Source organism: Culex quinquefasciatus, chromosome 1 (genome assembly GCF_015732765.1).
Source record: "Culex quinquefasciatus strain JHB chromosome 1, VPISU_Cqui_1.0_pri_paternal, whole genome shotgun sequence".
NCBI classification, from domain to species: Eukaryota; Metazoa; Arthropoda; class Insecta; order Diptera; family Culicidae; genus Culex; species Culex quinquefasciatus.
Genome location: NC_051861.1, coordinates 28,383,968 through 28,407,169, shown reverse-complemented (window position 1 = coordinate 28,407,169; position 23,202 = coordinate 28,383,968). Strand labels below are relative to the sequence as shown.

General features: G+C 38.9%; 1 protein-coding gene across 3 annotated transcripts in view; it reads left to right on the top strand.

Moving 5' to 3' along the window:
* LOC6042017 (cytoplasmic polyadenylation element-binding protein 2) overlaps nt 1-23,202 on the top strand; it is a 605,979-nt gene that overhangs the window by 420,703 nt on the left and 162,074 nt on the right. For all 3 annotated transcript variants that reach the window (XM_038254618.1, XM_038254624.1, XM_038254613.1), the window contains one exon: nt 6,170-6,199. In XM_038254618.1, coding sequence (XP_038110546.1) covers nt 6,170-6,199 — 30 coding nt within the window. The remainder of the gene's footprint in view (nt 1-6,169; nt 6,200-23,202) is intronic.

Sequence of the window (23,202 nt, the reverse complement as noted above, 5' to 3'; positions counted from 1 at the left end):
ATGTTTTTTGAACAGATTTTAAACATTTCCTCGACAAAAAAGATAACCTTCCCCTTCGACATTTGCCAACGACCGAGCAAGTCCGGCAAATGGAAACAAATAATATGGTTTCAAAATTAGTACGTGTCTGCCTCTGCTAGAAGCTTGGATGACGGCGTAGTTGATGATGATGCAGGAACAGGTGGCGGCTCGGACTTCAGACAGGTGATTTTCGCCTGCCACCATAATTGGGTTTAGAATTGCTCGCGCTAATGAACATTTATTGAAATTCTAATCAGTCACGTTTCGCGCACGTTGATGGATTTATGGAATGCGCTCCTCTCTAGCAAGTGTTGCCAGGCTCAGAATCGAACGTCGTTTCACTGCCCATTACTGAGAGGAATCAACGTTTTATCACCCTCACCAAGCTTGTCAAGCATTTCAAGTGGGTGATTTTCAACGGACAGCATAAAATGGCGACATAACTTAACTGCTGGGTGAGCTGATATCGTAGTCCTGATGAGCAACGTTGCGACACAACTCGGACTATGCGATAACGACCTACAACAGTTTAACAGTGCAATAAATAATATTTATTCCTCTTCAAGCCGGGTTTTTCCCCCATTTGGTCAGCCCACTACTTGGCTAGACCTTCAACCGAACACGGGATGTAAACTTCCATCGATTGCCTCATTTCGATGGTAATTCCGCCCTTTACAAAGTTTGTGTCCAAAAAAGTATACTCGGCATGATCGGATTTTATGTCCCAGAACTAAGACTGGAAGTGGCGGAACATCGATAAAAATGTGTATAGCTTGTGTCCACACATAGTAAGGAAGGATACACTGAAAAAAATCTTCACTATTAAAAAACCGTCACTTGAAACACTTTAATCTGGTAAGCAAACTTTTTTCAGCGCGGTCTCTGACATTTTCCTGGAATTTTATTATTATTTTTTTCCCTCACAAAACCTGGACGGGGATGGCACCGAAGGATGGCTCTGTGGTCGGATTATGTCATCTCAGTTTAATTTTGTGTGAAATCTCTTATATTGACCATTATTTTTGCACACACAACCCAACCCGGCAGCCGCCAGAAGGTATTTCAGATTGTTTGGTGTGGGTGGGGCACGTGGTGTCGGATTTCTTGCTCGGCGGTGTCTTTGTTTTGGATTCGCCTCTTTTTTTTATTGGTGGCGTGGGAGGGGTTTGCCACCCACACAGATTGATGAGTGATGTTGTCGGTTTGTTGGTGTACCGCACCGCAGACGGTGGTGCTGTGGGGGGTTTTTTTTCCTGGAACTGGAGACAAGTGCTGGTGGATTTATGGAAAAAAAAGTGTTGGGGTTTGCGATATACAATGTAACGCTCTGACTTTGGTCTTGACTTACAGGTATCAAATAAAGATTATGTTTTCAAATTAAACTTTCAATTTAAGTTTGACAAAGAACTTCTAGAAGTTAACCTGTATTTTATTTTCAGTGTCTTATTGAGTTACGATTGAGATTTTTTCATGTTTTGAAACTGCTTGATACTCTTGTAAAGTGTTTCAGACGATTGAGACTCTAAAGAAGCTTAAGGATCTGGAAATTCTCAACATTATTTTGATAATCATGACGTTTAAGACGCTACGGACTCTTAAGACGCTTAGGGCATCTGAGACGCTTAACTTTTGTTGACGCTTAAAATTATTTGTGAATCATGAAGCTTTTTTAGATACTTAAGATTCTTAAGACGATTGAAATTGTTTCGACGCAAGAGTATCTTGAGACGATTAAAACACGTATTAGGCGTTTTAAAGGCTCACATTAAGTCGTCGTCAGAGACTTTGAAACGTTAGAGGCCCTTGAGACGATTAAGACTCTCGTGATGCTTGAGTTTCTTACTACACTTAAGACGCTTGTGACGCTTGAGACGCCTGTGAATGTTGAGAAGCATCAGCCAGTGGGACCCTTTAGACGTTTGAGATTATCATGATGATAATTTTAAGACGCTTGACCGTCTTAAGACGCTTGACCGTCTTAAGACGCTTTAGTTTGAAATTTTTAAGGCGCTTGTAATTCTTTAGACGCTTGAGACTTTTGGGACTCTTGAGGCTCCAAAGATGCTTGAAAAAACGTATGAGCTTTGTGACGCTTAGCACTCATCAAAAGCTAGAAATACTTGCAAAGCTCAAGATGACTGAGACGCTTGATACACTTGAGACGTGTGAGACTTTTTAACACTTTACACTCTTTAGATGCTTAGGACTCATAAGATGTTGGAATACTTGTAAAATTCAAGATGTTTGAGACTCTTGAGACTCTTAAATAACTTATACTGTTACGACGCTTAGGACATTTGCTATTATTTCAACACTTAACGGTGCATATCAACCAGAGCTCTTCGCACCAAGATTTCTATTACACAGTGTGATAATACACACATTTAAGTATCTTCAAAACCACGGGAACTGGCTGCTGTGCACCCTAAAGATGCTTAAGCATGACGTTTGAGACTCCTGCAATACTTAAGACGCTTAAACGTACGCAACTAGCCATTTCGAATGACGACGCAATTTATTGCAACCTGATTTCGCTTCAAGCCCCTTCAAAGCCAGTCCAACTCACGAATATCCCGACCCCAAACAGCATTCCGATCCATTACCAAATCAAACCAACCCTGTCCAGTTCAACCAGCCATAAAACGAGGTCCTGGCCAGTCCCCATAATTCCCGGTGTCAACGCGATTTCCCGGCCAATTGAACCTCTCCCAGAATGTCAATCCGGAGAACGAAAATCGAGGCACGAGAGAAGGAGAGAGACCCTGCCATCTCATCACTCTAATTGAATGTTGCCAGCCCGGACGCTCCACACAGAGCGCGGCTAGTCTGGACGCTCTGGTCTTACTTAGGGGCGATTCGATTATTGGCCACCTGGGAGGCATTCGGCGCCCATCATGGTCGTCGTCCCACCACCGTCACCGGAATCGACGGCAGTGGCACAGTCCGGCATGCCAAGCACGTGGCAGCAATAACAATTGAACATTGTCATCGGTCGTCACCGGCGGGGGGGTTTTCTTGGGAAGAGGGCGGACCTTCCTGGTCTGGTCCAGCGGAGGAGGGTTCATATCACGAGGCGGTGGTAACATTACGAAAGGGGTTGTTTTTCTTAAAGATTCACTAAACATCTCCAAATGTTATTGGACCTTTTGAAAGATCAGACCGTCTTTACAAGAAACTAGAATTTTGCCGACGCCATTCGTAGAAGTCCCCGGAAGCTAAAAACGGCAAGATTTAGAACTTCACCCCACCTTCCTCTCGGAAGGCCTCCCATCGGAATCGTAAAAATATGGCTGATTTCGGAGATCTCTTTCGGTCGTTATGCCACCACCCCGGATCGAACCGGGGTGAACTCTCAATGTTTCTTTGTTTTCTTGGCCAATTTCCGATAGGCAAGATTGATGAAGTAAGCATTGGATTTGCGTTACGTGCAGGATGTGTTAAAAGGTGGGACTTAAGATTTTCATAATTTAAATGGCTTGATTTTTTGACTCCATGCCACTTCATGCTCTAGGTTTTGTGAGAAGCTAAATCGCATGCGAAGCTTGAAACACTAGACATGCTGAAACTCCTGAGATGCTTGAATTGCTTAAATAAATTAAACCGCTAAAGATGCTCTTTTGACACTGAAACGCTTGAGACACTTGAGATGCCGAAACGTTTTGAGACTCTTAGACGCTTAAGACTCTCGAGACTATGGAACTCTTGAGACGCTTAAGATGCTGAGATGCTAAGCGATTTAAAACCACTAAAGACACTTGCCTAAACTTTTGGGGCGCCTAAACGTTTCAGATGATTCAGATTCTTGTGTCGCTGAAACGTTTGAGACGCCTAACGACCCTTGAGACGGTATGCCACATAATATGCTTCAGACGCGTGAGAAACTTGAGACGCCTCGAGACATTTGAGATATTTGAGACGCTTGATACGCTTGAGACGCTTTGTCGCTTAAAACTCTTGAGATACTGAAACATTTGAGACGCTTGAGAGGCTTGAAATAGCTCAACGTTTGAGACGCTAAAACGCTTCAGTATTTAGAACCTCTGCCCCGGCGCTTGAGTTAGTTGTGACGCTTAACTTCACCGACATTCTGAGATGCTCAAGTCTCTTGAGCCGTTTTAGAGGATTGCAACGCTTTAGACGGTAGAGACGCCGAAACACTTGTGACGATTGATTTTCTAGTCTCTTGAGTAGACTGAGAGGTTCGAGAAGCTGGAGATTCTTGAAAAGCTTAAGATGCTGAACATGAGATGCTAGATCCGCTAGAGAGTCTTAAGACTTTGTCGCTTTGTCGCTTGAGACTCTAGAAACGTTGAGACGTTGAAACTTTAGATGTCCCTCTGAAAAATCTTTTGCGGCTTAAGGCTAGGGATTCTTACGATTTTGAGAGGGTTTGCATTTGGGACGCTTGACACGTTGAATCATTTAAGATGCTTGATCCTCTTACGTTACTTTAGAATACTAACGTAAGACACTGAGAGACCTGAGGCATTTGATTCTATAAAATCTCTTGTGTCGATTGAGACGCTTAAAAAGCGCTGAGACGCTGGAGTCTCTTAAAACGCATAGCTCAGTCTCTTGAGACACTTGACACTTTCAAGACGATTTATACGCTGTAACACTCAAGACGCTTGAGTTGCTCCACACTTAAGTTTATATTTGAAATTAAGACGCTTTAGGCTCTGAGACACTCAATAATCTTGGAATGCTTCAGACGCTGATACATTTGAGACGAACGAGTTTTAAGACACTCTAGAAACATTTTAGCAGCATAAGATGCTTAAAACGCTTGAGACGCTCGAAAATCAAAAAATCATTTGATAGCGCTCTCTCTGTGAAGTCAATTTCGACGACCGAAAAGCTTGAAGGGCATGAGTTTCGAGAGTCTCTTGAATTCGTTTTGAGGATTGAGACGCTTAGGTGCTGGAGACTCTCGGTAGGTTTGAGACGCTTAAACACTTGAAACGTTCAAACCCGTTAGGAAATAAGAATTTTGATTCTGTTTTTGATGTAATTTATAAGCATAAATTTGCATCACGTTACGTTTATCCGCGTTCCATCTGTTTGTACGAAAAAATGCCTCGTCCCACTTTAAAGCTACAAAAAGATGAAAACACTTTGTTTTCGTAATCCACGTCATTTGGTTACATGACGATGCGCCATACCTACTCCAATCTTGTAGAATTTGTAATTTTCTGTAAAACGAGCAAAGTGACGCTTCCCTCCTTTCCCGGAAAACGGTTCAACACAACTCGTTTAGACGCAATCATTTGCCTCCAAAATCTCGCGGAATTTGATTTTCAAAATATTTAAATGACACCTACAGCGTGTAAAACAATTTCATTTTTGTTCCGATTTTCCTCGGCTACACACAAAGGGTAATGTTTTGCCTGGCGGAAAAGGCCACGACCATCATTTCGGAACATGTCGACACACTTTAATAAAAACACACACACACCATCGCCATGTGACAACAACAATTTCATCGTCATCTGCCGCGCCGCGCGCGCTCTGACGGCAAAATGATAAGTTCTGGGAAAATTCCCCAACCCCTTCGAGATAGGCATCACGCAGCACACACACAAACGAGCGAGGTGAAAAAGACATCACATTTTGAATCGAATTTCTTGTCACCTTTGGCTCGTTACGAAATGTGACACATACACACACACACATACACGCGCGTACTCAAGGTGCTCACCGAGATAAGAAATGTTCGAAATGCGAAACATTTCTAGAGCGGTGGTTCACCCCTGGAAGGTAGGCAAAAGTTGATCGCATGCCGATGGCAATCTTCGGCTTCCGGTGACGCCCGGCAGGAAAGAAGATCCGTGCGATGTCGCACTGTTAAAATTACGTCGTTCATTTTGTGACTGGTGGGCGGCGGTTATGGGGTGAAAAGGGACAGGAAATGTTTCTGAGAAAAATCTCTTTTTTGAGGAAACATAAATGTTAAAAAATGTTTTTTATTACTGGGTGTTTAATTACCCCATTGACGACGTGCCATCCGAGCACGGTGCTAATTTTTTGTTTGTTTCCTTTAGAAAAACGATGTGCCAACCAAGCTACGATGTTACTGAGAGCACTTTTTTTTGTCTCGATTTTAATATTTAAAAAAAATCTAACCCTCTCTTTTTCCCTTCTATTCCAGGAAAACTCGACTTCCACGAGTTCATACCAGGTAAGACCCAACTCGTTACAACTTCTCCGTTACATTTTACTTATTTATGACATACTTCAACACGGCAGAAAAGGTGAAAAAGCACCACCTGAGCAAAAGTGATTTTTCTTGGAAAACAAAAAAACTCCCCAAAAAAAGCAAGCACCAACCGGCTTGATTGAGATGTACGGAAAATGACTTAGTTTTTTTTCTCAACGCATCAAATTGACTGTGTCGCAATATCGCACCTTGCCGACGAGAGTCACTTGTCACACACGTGGGTGTGACATCCCCCCGTAAGGAGCTACTTCGGTCTAATTCAAACCCATATCGTTATGAATAAAACATTCGCGAACAACGACAAAAAATGGTGAGGGATCGTCGTCAGGTACTTGTTTTGGGTGTGATTCGGGATTTTTTTTTTTTGTGGGAATGTGCAAATCACGTTTTTTTTCCTATTTTGATAAAGAAATTGCCAAGATGTGATGTGGTTGCAGAGTTTTGAATAAACAAGCTGTGATTGTTTGATAAATATTTGCATTTTACGGGGAAAATTTCATTTCGGAAGCTATTTACACACAAACATGCTTAGAATAAGTAAAATTTGTCGCAGTCATAAAACCATTTGCATTTCAAACCTTCTCTTTGAATGTTACAGTTCACTTTTTTTCATAGTTTAACGCAATTCACAGATTTTCGAACCAGTAAATAAAAAAAGACAAAATATAACATCCATTCATCGGTTGCATAAATACGAAAAGTGCTGAGAAAATCAAGCTTTGAAACGAATTGAATGTTTTTTTTTTTTTGCAATCCCATGAAATACCTTTAGGATTAGATTTTTTTTCCGTGAAAAGTTTGGTTTCCAGCTCAAATTTTATTGGCCATCAAGCTAAGTGTCACATTCCAAAACGGCATCGAGAAGTGTTACATTTCGATACAAGCGCTGAAAAGTTGAACATTTCAACACTTCAGTGGGGTCATCTCATTTTATGTGGAATTTAATGTAGTTTCCGAAAGTTAATTTTCTTCATTGAGAACAGCATTTTTCATTTAAAAATTTATTGTTTTTTGTAACATTGCAGTGTTATTTATTAAAATGTAAATTTTTGTTCACAAAGTTTTATAGCAAACAACCTATTTTAATATACAAATACGAATTGTCGTACCACCTCTCCATTACGCAATATCGAAAAATGGAGCTTGGATTCGTGATCAGGGACAAAAATTACCCCTTAGAACAATATTTCACGCAAATCGAAGAGGAGTTGTAACAACTGCTGTGTCAGTCGATGGAAAATAACTCAACTAAGAAAAAAATGGTGAAGAATTCGTCATTTTGACAGAAATGAGTTTTGTTGCATTCCAAGCGATCAAAATTTAATGTCTGACAAGCAAATCAATCAGCAGAATGTCATCTGGCAGTTGAATTGTTGATTGTAGGAAACATCATTCTACCAACGGCAGATTTGATCAATTGGCAGAAACACCATTGAAAGAAAATAGGCAGCAAAAATACAATCAAATGGTAGACGTTAGACGACAAAGAGCAGAATTGAACAACCAGTGCAACAATGTCTGAGAAAATTTGTATATGGCAGAAAATTGTGAAACATAACATAAAACGGCAGTAAATTGAAAAACAGCAGAAATAGCCATCAGGCAGAAGTAATTACAAAAAATGTAAGAGAAACGGCAGATCATTTTTCGTGAGAAAAATTAGGAAGATAGTTGCATTCGACAAAATGTTAAACATTACAAACCCAACTGGCTAAATGCCAGAAAATCGTTCGACCAAATGTAGTTTGGCAGAAAGCAAAATGGCAAAGTACAAAAAAGCAGACTTAGTCAATTTGAGCATTTGAAGACCGATTGAAATAATTTCAATTAGCGGCAGAATTAGTAAATCGGCAGAAGTAGAGCTGGGCTAGATGTACAATTGGGTGAAATTTGTTGAACAGAATTTTAAACGGCAGTTAAAAAATGGCAGGATAAGTTGTCAGGCTGAAACGTATGGCAGAAAATGATTGACACAAAATTATTTGGCAGCAAAATTCAGCCAGAAAGATCAAACAGATCGTGTTGCATTAAAGTACAAACGGAAGGATTATTTCGAGCCAAAAATTCTAAAGACAAATAGTTTTATTCGGCAGAAAGTTAAACGTTACAAAATAAACTGTCAGAATCAGATTAGGACGAGTGGCAGAAAATCGTTTGGCCGAATGCCGTTCGGCAGAAAGCTGAACAGACAAAAATAAAAATAAAAGAGCGGAAAATCATTCATCCTGAAGCACAAATCGTAAGCTCAGTATGTTTGAGCAATTCAAACAAATTGGAATAATTTCAATAGGCGGCAGAATTGGTCAATCGCTGGAATGGGCAGAAGGTACACTTGGGGGAAATTCGTTTACCAGAATTTTAAACGGCAAAACGGTAGAATAAGCAGTAAGGCAGAATGTTTGGCAGAATATGTTTGACAGAAAATTATTTGGCAGAAAACATTCAGCCTAAAGGAAGATAAGTATATTTTTTCTTATATTATAATTTTGGCCGCAAAGCGTCTGGCATTAAAATAAAAACTAACTAATCCACCTATGTGGTTGATGCCTTCCTCACTTTTTACCAAAAATGGGTAATATGAGTGGTTTGGACACACATTTCAGCTTTTTTTAGTTCCAGAAAAAAAACACGGATATAACTAATGTGGTAATAACTCGAGACAGGGTTGCCAGATCTTCAATGTTTTGGACTCATTGGAAAGTTCTTTCAATTATCTAACCAACGATGGGTCGGATGATGGATCCGGACATAGTTTACATACATTTAAGTGAGATCCGGCTTCAAAAAAGTACATAAATATCACTTAAGTTTTCATAACTCGAGGCAGGCTTGCCAGATCTTCAATAATTTTGACTCATTGAAAAAGCCTTTCAATTACCTAACCAACGATGGGTCGGATGATGGATCCGGACATAGTTTACATACATTTAAGTGAGATCCGGCTTCAAAAAAGTACATAAATATGACTTAAGTAGACATAACTCAAGACAGGGTTGCCAGATCTTCAATGTTTTGGACTCTTTGGAAAGGCCTCTCAATTTCCTAACCAACGATGGGTCGGATGATGGATCCGGACATAGTTTACATACATTTAGGTGAGATCCGGCTTCAAAAAAGTACATAAATATCACTTAAGTGGTCATAACTCGAGACAGGGTTGCCAGATCTTCAATGTTTTGGACTCTTTGGAAAGGCCTTTCAATTGCCTAACCAACGATGGGTCGGATGATGGATCCGGACATAGTTTACATACATTTAAATGAGATCCGGCTTCAAAAAAGTACATAAATATCACTTATGTGGTTATAACTCGAGGCAGGGTTGCCAGATCTTCAATGTTTTGGACTCTTTGGAAAGGCCTCTCAATTGCCTAATCAACGATGGGTCGGATGATGGATCCGGACATAGTTTACATACATTTAGGTGAGATCCGGCTTCAAAAAAGTACATAAATATCACTTAAGTGGTCATAACTCAAGACAGGGTTGCCAGATATTCAATGTTTTGAACTCTTTGGAAAGGCCTCTCAATTGCCTAACCAACGATGGGTCGGATGAAGGATCCGGACATAGTTTACATACATTTAGGTGAGATCCGGCTTTAAAAAAGTACATAAATATCACTTAAGTGGTCATAACTCGAGACAGGGTTGCCAGATCTTCAATGTTTTGGACTCATTGGAAAGGCCTCTCAATTGCCTAACCAACGATGGGTCGGATGATGGATCCGGACATAGTTTACATACATTTAAGTGAGTTCCGGCTTCAAAAAAGTACATAAATATCACTTAAGTGGTCATAACTCGAGACAGGGTTGCCAGATCTTCAATTTTGTGGACTCATTGGAAAGGCCTCTCAATTGCCTAACCAACGATGGGTCGGATGATGGATCCGGACATAGTTTACATACATTTAGGTGAGATCCGGCTTTAAAAAAGTACATAAATATCACTTAAGTGGTCATAACTTGAGACAGGGTTGCCAGATCTTCAATGTTTTGGACTCATTGAAAAGGTATTTCAATTACCTAACCAACGATGGGTCGGATGATGGATCCGGACATCGTTTACGTGCATAGAATTGAGATCCGGATATTTGCGAAAACACGTTTTTATACATAACTTTTGAACTACTTATCGAAACTTCAAACAATTCAATAGCGATGTATGGGACCTTAAACCAATTCGAATGCAACTGGTTCGATCAAAATCGGTTCAGCCAGTGCTTAAAAAACTCAGTGAGAATTTTGGTCACATACATACATACACACACACACACACACACACACACACACATACACACACACATACACACACACAGACATTTGTTCAGTTTTCGATTCTGAGTCGATATGTATGCATGAAGGTGGGTCTAGGAGCTTTTAATAAAAAGTTCATTTTCAGAGCAGGATTATAGCCTTACCTCAGTGAGGAAGGCAAAACCAAGGTAAAAACGGCAGATTTTTTTGACGGATCAATTCTAAAGGCAGATAGTTTCGTTCGGTGAAATGTTAAACGGTATAAAATCAATAAGCAAAATCAGACAAGGCCGAATGGCAGAAAGTTTTTCGACCAGATTCCGCTCGGCAAAAAAATGCAGATAATTTGTCATCCTAAATGACAAATAAGCGGTAGAATTGGTTATTCGGCAATCAATAAAGCGGCAGAATGAGCAGTAAGGCAGAAATGTTTGGCAGAAAACATCCATCAATGAAAGATCAATCAATAAAGATATCTTCATTTTCAGACATTTTATTTCAGCAAAATGTAGAAAGGTAGAAAATTATATGGCAGAATCAATTTAGGCCGAATGACCGAATGCCGTTCGACAGAAAGCTTAACAGGCAAAAAAAGCAGAAAAAACTACAATTGGAGTCTTGTACAGGTAAATTTTAGAGACTTAGTCAGATTCTTGCCAAACAACTCATTTAGTCTCTGCCTTTTGGAAAATTAGAAATAATGGTAAAAAAACAGAAATAACAGGGAACCTTGGGCAAAAATTGAATTTTACAGAATATTAGGTTAGACAGAAAAGGCAGATTAATTCAAGAGCCTGATGTAATTTAAATAATGATAATGAAATGAAAACAAAGACAAAATAGTTTTGATTTAATTTCTCAAATTTCACTTGTTCTGTGCAATGCCTTAAATTTGTTTTAAACATTTGCACGAGCAACTTTGCAAAACTCAGGTAGCTCCTCGCCAAACAGTGTCAAAGTCACCGAATATTAATTATTCAACTTTGCACTTTCTCTTTTGCTCATGCTGGCGAAACTTTTCCCGGAAAAGCGCAAAACTCTTCCGGAAAATTCCCGCGCCTCATTCCAAATAGTGGCACGATTCCTCCTTTTTTTTTATTATCCGACCCGTTGAATCATGTTTTTGGGACGCGGTTCCATTTCGCACGGTTTGAACCTACGACGAAAAAGCCTGACCTTTTGCCTTTAAAAAAGGAACGTCGCCAAGGACGCTAGCAAATATTTATGCGTGCGCCGAATTTTGCGTCAAAAGCAGTCTCCTTTTTTTTGGGACGATGCAAATTTGGGAAAGACCGAAAATTCGTCCTGACTTGCACCTGATGGTGGTGGCGATCGTTGGTATCTCTGGCTCGAAATTTTTCGTTAAATATTTTACGCATACACGTCGTCATAAAAAGTGGAAACAAAAACCCCCGGAACGAAATCTGATTTTGTGCAACCCCAGTCTCGCCAAAGATTCGCTTCTTGCTTTGGAGAGAGCTTGTGGTTAGGTCAGGGGCGTACGGAACAGGGGATTGCCTACTTTAAGGGGGTTTAAAAGTTTGCTTCACTACTACGGACTTCACGTTGGAGGTAGAGCAGCTTGAAGTTGTATACATTGATGTGAAGTGTTATTCATAGGTGGCAATTGGTGGAAAGTGGTAAGTACCTGTCAAACTGTCAATCTGTCAACCTGTCACTTTAAAGGGTGAATGGATCAATTTTGATTCAAAGTGTGAAAAATAGCTCAAGGGTATTTCTCTCACTAGCTCATAAATATCTGTCAATTTGTTTCTTGTAAACAAATCGTCGAATTTCATCATCTTTCCACCGCCCATGACCCCTCTCCCCCCTTGCAGAGTGGCATTTGCAGACAGAATGAAACGCAACTCTTCGCCGTTGTCGTCGCAAAAATGTGGAACTTTCTCACCCGAGTCGTTATCAGTGTGTGGAAAAGCATTTTCTTTGTACCGCTACGCTTTTCACCCCACTCAAACAAACGAGGAAAAACTCGGCGAAAGTGTGTGTGTGTGTGTGTGCGGCTCGTGAAATAAATAGAAACATACAGTTGGCACCCCGCACAACCCCCCAAAAACACGGTATTTCTCCCGTGACGACTTCACGCAAAAGTTTTTCGAGATTTTATCCTGCCGAGGGAATGAGCGAGGAAAATTTATGGCTGAGGATCTGCTTTTTTTTTTCTTTCGTTGGAAAATTGCGGAACGAAAACTCAAAGGAGCAAGCATTTCCGCAGAGAGGGGTTGAGGCACACAATTCGGAAATAATCGGTTCTAGTTTCGGATGCTGAAAGCGTTTCCGTACAAGAGCGCCACCACATCAAATCCAGAAACCTTCGCCCGTCTTGAAGCAATTGGAGAAATTATATTTGAACAATCATAATTTCTTTCGGTTGGGGTTTTTGAAGGGGTGGGGGAAGGGGGGAGATGAGGATTCCATTGTTTGTGGAACAAAATTGAACCAACTCGCAAAAGGCTTTTCCGACACTTCATGAAAGCTCTGAGTTTGAGTGTGTCTGAGTTTGTGTGTGTCTGCAAGTGACGAAAGATTGTGCTTGGTGTGTGAAATGTTGTTTAGACAACACGCGGGGAAGAGAGCCAGGAAATGTGCTACTCATGAATAGTCAAAAGGACTAAAAGCGACTCACGACGACGAATGACACACGTAATCCTGGTGAGTTTTGTGAAAAGAGGAATTCCGTTCCATTTCCGTGTACTTCTACTACAAAAAGGGAAGGCGAGGAGGGGAAATTCCGGAAGCATTTAAAGCAAAACAATGCGGCGAAAATGGATGTTTGCCTTAATTAGTGACTGATGGAATTCTAAGAAGATGAAGTACCTATGAATAGACATGGTGCACGAATGAAAAGCCTTTCTAAAAGTGGATGGGTTTATTTTGGGCACAATTGACACACATTCACACTTTGCGTGGAACGAGCCGGCAATTTAAACATAAATTCATGGAATGAATTTTAAACGGGATTCAACTTTGACTTCTCAACCCGTATCACAAGGGGTAAGTGTATGCAAATTGATTCAGCTCGTTGTTGATCATTTTCGCGCGTTGCACGAGATTATGAATGTAAATCCTAGATTTGCTGACTGATTGGCGAATTTACAACTGCCAGTTCAACAACACAGCAGAAAAAATAGTAAGCCAGCTGCGCGTTCAAGGCTTGGGTGTAAAACAAATTTTGCATTATTTTATGAAATTTTATGTAATATTACACCCAGAAATAAGTAACCCTTCAATATGGGAAACCTACTTGACGGAAATGTCAGTTCATCGGTCTGATGGCCGAGCGGGCTAAGACGCCATTCCTGTTAGTGTACATGTACATGCAGTGTGTAGTCTCACAAAGGCGATTTGCATTCTTTTGCATGCGATTTTACCATAGATTTTTTGCTGTGAAGCTGATTTTTGTTTTAAATGATTTAGGCCATTGTAAATTTTATTTCAAGTTTTTGTTACTCACCCTTTAAAGAATCAGAAGGTAAAATAAGTAATTATATCTAATCGGCAATTTAATTAAAAAAAAAACATGTAAAAACGATTTTAAACATTGCGTTATACTTTTTTATATTTTTCATATAAGGGTAATTCTCTACCAACTCGAAATCGGGAAAAGTTGCCCCGACCCCTCTTCGATTTGCGTGAAACTTTGTCCCAAGGGGTAACTTTTGTCCCTGATCACGAATCCGAGGTCCTTTTCTTGATATCTCATGACGGAGGGGCAGTACGACCCCTTCCATTTTTGAACATGCGAAAAAAGAGGTGTTTTTCAATAATTTGCAGTCTGAAACGGTGATGAGATAGAAATTTGGTGTCAAAGAGACTTTTATGTAAAATTAGACGTCCGATTTGATGGCTTATTCAGAATTCAGAAAAAAAACCGTATTTTACATCGAAAAAAGCACTAAAAAAGTTTTAAAATTTCTCCCATTTTCCGTTACTTTTTGCGTTTCTCTTAGTTTCGTCGTCCGTGTCTGTCACGGGTGACCATGAACGGCCATGATCAACGACGACCAACATTTTCAAAACTTTTTTTTCGTAAAATCGCGATAACTCATTATGTTTATGAGCAAACCCCTTATGTCTATATATTAAATTTTTTGTAATTGTCTGTTCTACAACTATGTGGAACATTGTTACACTCTAAAAAATAACCCTGCAAAGTTAGAAAAAACACTAAATTTTAAAATAAAAAGTTTTGTTTTAAATGAAAAAAAATGACCCTTCTGGGTAAATGTAGATTCGAAAAGTTCATTAAATTTCCCATAAAATGTTCCATGTTCCAAAAAATTTTACAGTCGAGTAACGGAAAATGGGAAAATTTTTAAAACTTTTTTAGTGTTTTTTTTTTTTTGATGAAAAATACGTTTTTTCTGAAATCTGAGTACACCATCAAATCGGGCGTCTAATTTTACATAAAAGTCCCTTTGACACCAAATTTCTATCTCATCACCGTTTCAGGCTGCAAATTATTGAAAAACACCTCTTTTTTCGCATATTCAAAAATGGAAGGGGTCGTACCGCCCCTCCGTCACGAGATATAAAAAAACGGACCTCGGATTCGTGATCAGGGACAAAAGTTACCCCTTAGGACAAAGTTTCACGCAAATTGAAGAGGGGTCGGGGCAACTGCTGTGTGAGTTGGCGGAGAATTTATCATTTTAAACAAAAAAAAAACAAATATTGCCCATACAAAATGCAACATGGGCATTCAAATAGAGGGAGACAAAAAGTTACACGGATAAAATCCGTTTTTTCAACAGACTTTTTATTGTAAAGAAATAAAACAAATTGTAATTATTTGGTTCATTTTTGAGCATTTCTAAGTGGATAAAAAATGCCAACTTTTTCAGCTAAAGGAATTGCAAGGGTTAGTGATTTCTTTCGATTTCACGGGCTGCGTGAAACTTGTGAATTAAATTAAAATATATTAGTAACCCTTCAGTTGAAAAGCGTCATATCAACAAAGAGGAATTTAAAGAAAATCATACATTTAAAGACTATCAAGAAATTAATGCTTTCAATACACAAATGGAGTAAATTAAAATCAGTCATAAAAATTTAAAAGAAAGGGATCTTCAAGTTAACACAAAATGCAGGGGATAAGATATCTACAATCATTTTAAAAATCAAACATAATAAAAATTATAACTTTTTTTTGGGGATTTTGTTAATCTTTTTGCATATTTCATAATTTTTAAGGTTTTCAATATTGTTTTTAAACAAAGTTTGTTGCGGTAAATTAAAACCCTCCGTCGTGCACAATTGTCCATACAAAAAAAGTGTTTTGTATGGAGCGTGGAAAATCACTGGAGAAAATTCTTATAATATTTTTTAAATTCAATTAAATTGAATGCCTTATTCAATTTTTGTTAAAAGCAGGGCTGCGGAGTCGGTTCATATTTCAAACGACTCCAACTCCGACTCCGACTCCGGCTTTCTCAGATTAGCCGACTCCTACTCCGGCTCCGGCTTTCAACAAATGGTTGGCTCCGACTCCGACTCCGGCCTACCAAATCTCGCCGACTCCGACTCCGACTCCAGCTTCCAACAAATGGTTGGCTCCGACTCCGACTCCGACTCCACATATTTCAAATGTTTCAAAAGTTAGTTAATTATTATTAGTCATGTTTTTCTCAAGAAAAATAAGTTCGAATCACAAAACGAAAAAAAGTTTCAAGGTTACAAGTTTTATACGTTATGGAAACAGAAATCAAAAAATATCTTCAGTTTTAGAGGCATTTTGAGAAGCACAGTTTTGTAAGTAAATTTGGATTTATTTGCTTAACCTTAAATTTGCAAATAATTTATTCAAAGCTAATAAATTTAAATATTAAATTTTTATTTTGAATGAATAATTAAAAGAAACCTGGCCTTAACGATCCATTTGACATAAAAATTCAATTTGCTCACTTTCAGGCAGAAATTTATAAGAAGCACAGTGACTTGTTTTTTAAATGACAATTTAAAAGAAACATTTTTTTGTATTTTTTCAAGACGTACGTATTGCAAATTAAGACGTACGTATTGCAAATCAATGTATCTAAACAAATTCTTCGTAGAAAGGACGCATGAGAGGTCCTTTTCAAATATCTGTGGCATAGAAATTATTTTACCCTGGCAATTTTCAATTTATTTTAATTTTAAAATTCAATATATATTTAAAAAGGAGGCGCACGATACTTCGTGAATCTTCACCTTAAACGAAACTTTATTAATGATCTTGCGCCTCCATCAAAATAAATTTAAAAACTTAAAATATAATAAAAAACATATTTTCATTTTTTAAAGGTACATTGATTAGGGCACATAAATATAGACAAAAGGAAGAAGTCAAGAATCAATTAGATATGTCTGACTACATAGCCAATATTTTTTATTATTTTTTAAATTATGATACTACATACTTGGGTAAGAGGTTATCATTTAGTGATTATAGTGAAATAACACAATTAGAGCTTTCCAATCACAATAAAAAGCTTCAAAAATATAATGGCATCTGATAAATCTCTAAAAAAATTAAAAAATGGCGACGCAGTGCAAGCGACGTAAAAAAAATTAAAAATAAAAGGAGTTTTGTAAATTATTCTGTTATATAGGAAATACTGAACAATAAAAAAAAATATGTTGAATTTCAGATAACTCCGACTCCGACTTCAGGTTATCAGAAATCTTCGGCTCCGACTCCGACTCCGACTCCAGCTCTTAAAATTTAGCTGACTCCGGCTCCGACTCCGACTCCAGCTGTTCGAGTTTTGACGACTCCGACTCCGACTCCGATTCCAGGTCCCCAAAAAGACCCGATTCCACCGACTCCGACTCCACAGCTCTGTTAAAAAGCACTAATTTTGAGTTAAAACCATTTTTAGGTTAAAGTTTTCAAAAAAAATGACATTAAAAAAAATTGTTCATCCTTGTCCCTCTTAAAAATAATGAATATAAAAATTTGAAAAGTGGAAAACAAATTGTAAATTCGGTCACTTGTTATTTAGTTCCTCAACTAAGTTTTTAGAAGTCTGTTGTTAGTATTGATTTTTAAAACATTTTGTAAAAACACAAGAGCTTCATTTAAAAAATAGATTTTTTTCTTAAAATCTTCATATCAAATCCGGTTTTTGTACTAACTGGTTTTTGACAGCTGGAAAACCCGCCTTACCGCATCTAATCTATATGCCTTGGTTGACCTCAAAAGGGATTCCGACTGATCAAACCATTGGGGTTTCGGTGTATTTAGTCAAAATAAGATTCCCGTTCAATGATGAAAACATTCGCGATAATCACTTGATTTGTACATGGAATGAATTATTAATAAGAAAGTTCGATAAAGCCACTTGAAAAAAAAAACAGGAAGAATATAAATAACAGCTTAATTACAAACACTAAAACATAATAAGCACCAATGTAACATTTAGTACTTTGCAAGTTAAGTTCGTTATTGAAACCTTCCTCAAAATTCCCCGTAATGCGGAAAATATCTCTTTTTGTTGTAATACGATCTTGACTTTTCCCTCCCCAAATGTTGTACAACAATAGAAATTTTAATTGAAACACACACACAACAAAAAAGCTGGGAGAACCTCATCAGACCAATAATAGCAAATTGGCGCAACTGTATTGTTTCCCAAAAATAAACATATTATTGTTTGCTCTAAAAAGCACGTGTGTTTGTGTGTGTGCGCACCAACCACAAAATGTATGGGCAAATGTTTTGGTGGAAGGGTTGAGGGGAGCGGGGGGGGGTCAGACCAAATTGCAATATGTATGTTTATTGGGCCATAAATATGAGGCCTTGGTTGGGAGCAATGCTAACATGTGTGTGCACACTCACTCACACATTTATGTGCTTCGACAATTTCGTTGCGCAGTCTATTTGTTGATGTGTTGTGGGCTCCGTTGTTGTTTCGGTGGAGCGAATTGCATTCAATTTGTACTCTAATTTAATTAAATTTAATATTTTATTTGTTCTGGAGCGATTTTTTCGGCTCGGATTGCACTGTAAACAAAAGTAACGTAAATTTACATGGCAGCTTATGTAACTTTTACAAAGCTTGCTTAACCTTCATTTTTTAATGTTTTTTTTTCTAAATTGTTCAAACAAAACATTCGAGTTTTGTACTGTTCATCAAAACCAAACATATTTCAACAGTTTATCAAATCGTGCGTAAGTGTTCATGTTTTGTTTGCAAATTATGCATTTTCCTGGAACTGAACCCACATGTAACATTCACACGGTTGGCCAATCACACTCACACAACACGTTTTCCACAGCTGCTCACTTGCGTGGAAAAGCTGGCGGTTTTGGTTATGATTATTCATAACTATCCGGATGAGTGGCTCACAAAAGAGGTCGCTCGCTCAAATTTGCTATACATGTACACTTTTTTTTTCTCCTCCCGAAAGGAGGGAGGAAATTTCGGATTAACTTGCGGAAAGTTTTCGCGGTCGAAGGCAATTAAGGGGGAGAGAGAGGGCGCGCTGGTTGGTTTGGTCAATTACTTACGCTCCATTAATCAAGTCGCACAACGGTGCTTTCTTCTGCGTTTGCTTGCCAGCTTGCTTCTAAGAACAGGGAAGGAAGGACTTTAATTTCCCGGAATCGCTCGGCCGAGTTTGGACCGAGTCGGGTTATCAATTCACTGATGGCGTGCTAATGAGCGCTGGATCTCTGAGGATACCAGCATCGAGCCCAAGGGGGTTGGTGTGAATGGAAAAGTAATTAATCAATAGGGTGACAGGCACTTTCAGGAATTCCACGGCCGAGCGGGCTTCGTGACGGAAATAGACTCGGAGAAGCGATGAACTTCGCGCGATAGGAACAGCTTGACTTCTATTTAACACAACCAGTTAGCAGATATGACAGCTCGACAGATAACACTAAAATATAAAGATTCTTACTTACCTGGTGTATACTGCTTCACTTTGTTCCAATAATTACACTTCACATCGAAAGCCAACTTTTCAACTAGCATTATGTCAAACTTGAAGTCGGTTAAAGAGAAGCAATCTGTAAATAGCCTCAAAGAAGGCAATTTATAACTGTGAGATAACTTTGAAAATTAGACGAAAATGAATTTGGCTTGAAAAACTCTGCCGACTTCATAGTTTTTAGACAAACTTTCTTGACAGTGATACAACGCACATTTTACACTTGACAATTCACACTTCAATCAAACGTTTCTTACTTACCTGATGTGTTCTGCTTCGCCTCACAATTGCAATCACACTTAACATCAAAAGCCAAACTATCTTGCTGCAGTATATCCATCGTGAAGTTTGTAAAAGAGATGCAATTGAAAATTGCCTCAAATAGTCAACTGTTCATGAAACTGTAAATCAATTTTGAAGGCTGTCATAGAGAAGCTAGCTGTAAAAATCCTTAAAGTAGGCATTTTTCGTTCAATGCTTCCTAGAAATGTGTATTGTTTGTAGAATTTTAATATTCTAACCGAGATAGGAGCTTGTCTCACAAAACAAAAAGCTTTTCATTTCAACTTCAAAACAACAATTTTGTCTTACCCTCCTTCTTGCTTCAAAATCATAACCCCTTTCTTAACAATCACGTCAAAAAAAAAACGGGGAAAAGTTGCGTGTTTGATGCTCCCGCGCGGGAAAACACATTTCCCGCGCTCGTTCTGTTCGCTTGAAGCCTTAATTGGAGCCTCCCGTGCCTTCCGGAGCCTCATAATATTTTCAATCTAATTAATTCTCATTTTCGCGCTCCACGTGATCCTTCCCCCATTGTTAGTCCCCATCTGGTTGCTGCTGTTCCGGTTCGTTTTCGTGATCTTTTTTTTTTTGGGAAAATTTCATCAAATTTTAATCTTTTCCGGAAATTTGATAATTTTGTTTTAACTGCTTTTTTGATTTAATACAAATAAATTTCAAATTTAGGAACACATTTTTTCAAAAATGTCAAGGATTACGAAAACTCACTCCGAGCGTCACTTTATATTTCAAGGTGAAACGATTTAATGCGCGTTCACCTAGCTCATAGCCTAAGGACTATAGATTTTCCACATCTTTTGAAAAAAAAAACACCTTGTCACGTCAAAGGGATAATTTTCACAACCCTGGTCAGCGGGTGGTGACGGGAAATGAAAATTTTCCGCGTATTTCTAGCATTGAATTTGATATGATGAAAGGATGACGCCAGGTGGCCCTTTTGAAGCTGTTTAATGTTTATTTCTTTTTGAGGCTCACTGTCCTTTTGTGAAGAGGATCAATGTTTAAGCTCCTGAAATCCTTTCACTGAATTAGTTTCGTTAAGGAGATTAGAATTAATTTGTGAAACAGGCATGAATGGATTAAACTTTGCAGATCTCTTTCGCTAAATATTTCACATAAAAATCGATCATACTCATGAGAGCACTTCTGAATAAGACAAATGCAATTCATTTGGCTTGACTAACTTAAAGTACCTACTCTAAATCAAATAAAAAGTTGACAAGGTAAACAGATTGACAGCTACTTACCAATTTTATTCAGCGTCATTTTACAGTTTCACTTAACATCAATATTTTACTTTTCTTACTCGAATTCTTTAAGATTGAAGTCCGTAATAGAAAGGCAAATATGATTTTAATATCCTGATAGTGGCAAACCTCTTGGAGCTCAGACTTTAATCTTTTAGATAAAACAACCCAGGTAAGAGAGCGCTAGATGTTCAGAAATGAGAAATGAAATGCTGAAATTCCAAAGGATTCAACAGGATTATGTCGAAAGAGGTCAATTAGAGTAAATTGCTGTTGATCTCGTTCTCAAGGATGGATTAACGCCAGAAAACTGGCATCTCGAATGAAGTTGTGTTTCAAACTCAAAGTGGCTTGATGATGTTTATAACCAAACATAGATTTTGATGGATAATTTGCCACATCATGAAATTTTGTTCCGAAATATGTACTAGACCAAAGGTAAACAAAACTTTGGAGCCAATCCTTTCCAAAATCCCATAATTCACCTAAAGAGCGCGCGCGCGCTCGTCCACAACTCCCAAACTCCATCCAAACAAACCTCCTAAATCACTCGACTCCATCTAGTGGAGAGTAGCTGCCGTACCCCTCCACCCCTATAGTTATGCAAATTCAATAAATCAAAACTTTCTCGTCCAATATCTCATCGCTAGCTCGCTCACCGGGGTTCATTTTTTTCCTGCCTCCATCGAAGTGCCTTTCTGTTCCGGGTCTCAACACATCGACGCCGTCGTGCTAACTTGTCGTGCGTCGCTTTTTGTCGTTCCGAGAAAAACGCTTTTTAATGTTAGACCTTGAATAATTAAAAACGAGAGCACGCAATGTAAACAATAGCAATTTGGTTTCCAGAGTCCCGAGCTATAATTGAAAATGTTTATGGTAGTCGAGCTCGTCCCTGTGTCAAACGCGTTCTTACCTGGAATCCTTTTGACCAATTGTCACACTTGCATCAACTTTCAGACTGTGCCAAGATAGCACGATAAGATTGAAACTTCTTCCATATGAAAAGTGACAACAATGCACGGAGTTTTTTCGGTAATTATTGAATATCTAAGGATATCTTAGTAATCGAATTTTGGGGATCTGTGAAAAAAATGACATACGACAAGTTAGCACGACAGGGACGACATCTCCGAGGGCAAAAAAACCGTCCTCTTGAAAATCCCAAACATTCCAGGGCTTCTACCGGCGTAGGCTCGGTTTCGTAATATCCACATTACTTGAGGAGGAAGACTGCAAGGTAAAGAAACGATACAACTTTCCAACGTCTCATTTCCCGGTTGAGGCTTTGGAACAACGAAAAAAAAACTGAAAATCTTCAGATCGATAAATTCCTCCGGACGATGAAGTCCTCTCGTTACACGTCAGGTATTTGAGGCCCTCCCTCCTGGCTTAGTATTAGTTATGCATCGCTAGTGCAGCAGGGCCGACCAAGAAATGACAATGTTTTGTGCAGCCCCATCAACAATCTTGTTCGGTCATCAGTCAGTGATGGAGACAAAGAAGGGAGGACAGGTTCAACATGTGCATAACAAGATTTTTCCTTTCCGGTATGATATGCTTTCGGGGGAATACTGCCGGAGCTTTACGGCTCTGATCCGTCATGGTAAGGAAAGAGGATTTTGTGATAAGGGGGACGTCCGGAAAAGAGGATACTATACCTAGGTCACAAATCTTTCATCAAAAAACTTTGTTCACAAGACTTATGTCAAACAAATTTAGTAATTTTAGACTTTAGTCACCAGACTTTGGTCACCAGACTTTGGTCACCAGACTTTGGTCACCAGACTTTGGTCACCAGACTTTGGTCACCAGACTTTGGTCACCAGACTTTGGTCACCAGACTTTGGTCACCAGACTTTGGTCACCAGACTTTGGTCACCAGACTTTGGTCACCAGACTTTGGTCACCAGACTTTGGTCACCAGACTTTGGTCACCAGACTTTGGTCACCAGACTTTGGTCACCAGACTTTGGTCACCAGACTTTGGTCACCAGACTTTGGTCACAAACTTGAGTTACAAGAAAATGTAGAAGACTGCGCTACTTCAAGTTAATAACTGACGTTATACTTTTAGTTGTTATCCCAAATCGGATTATATTTTCGTCCTTTAAGGAATCTCCCCAAAGTCATGCACCCTCGGATGCCCTTTCAGGCTGATGCAACAGCAATCCCGTTGTCTCTCTCTCCACACAGCTCGACATAAATGTCATCCTTCTTTCGAACAAC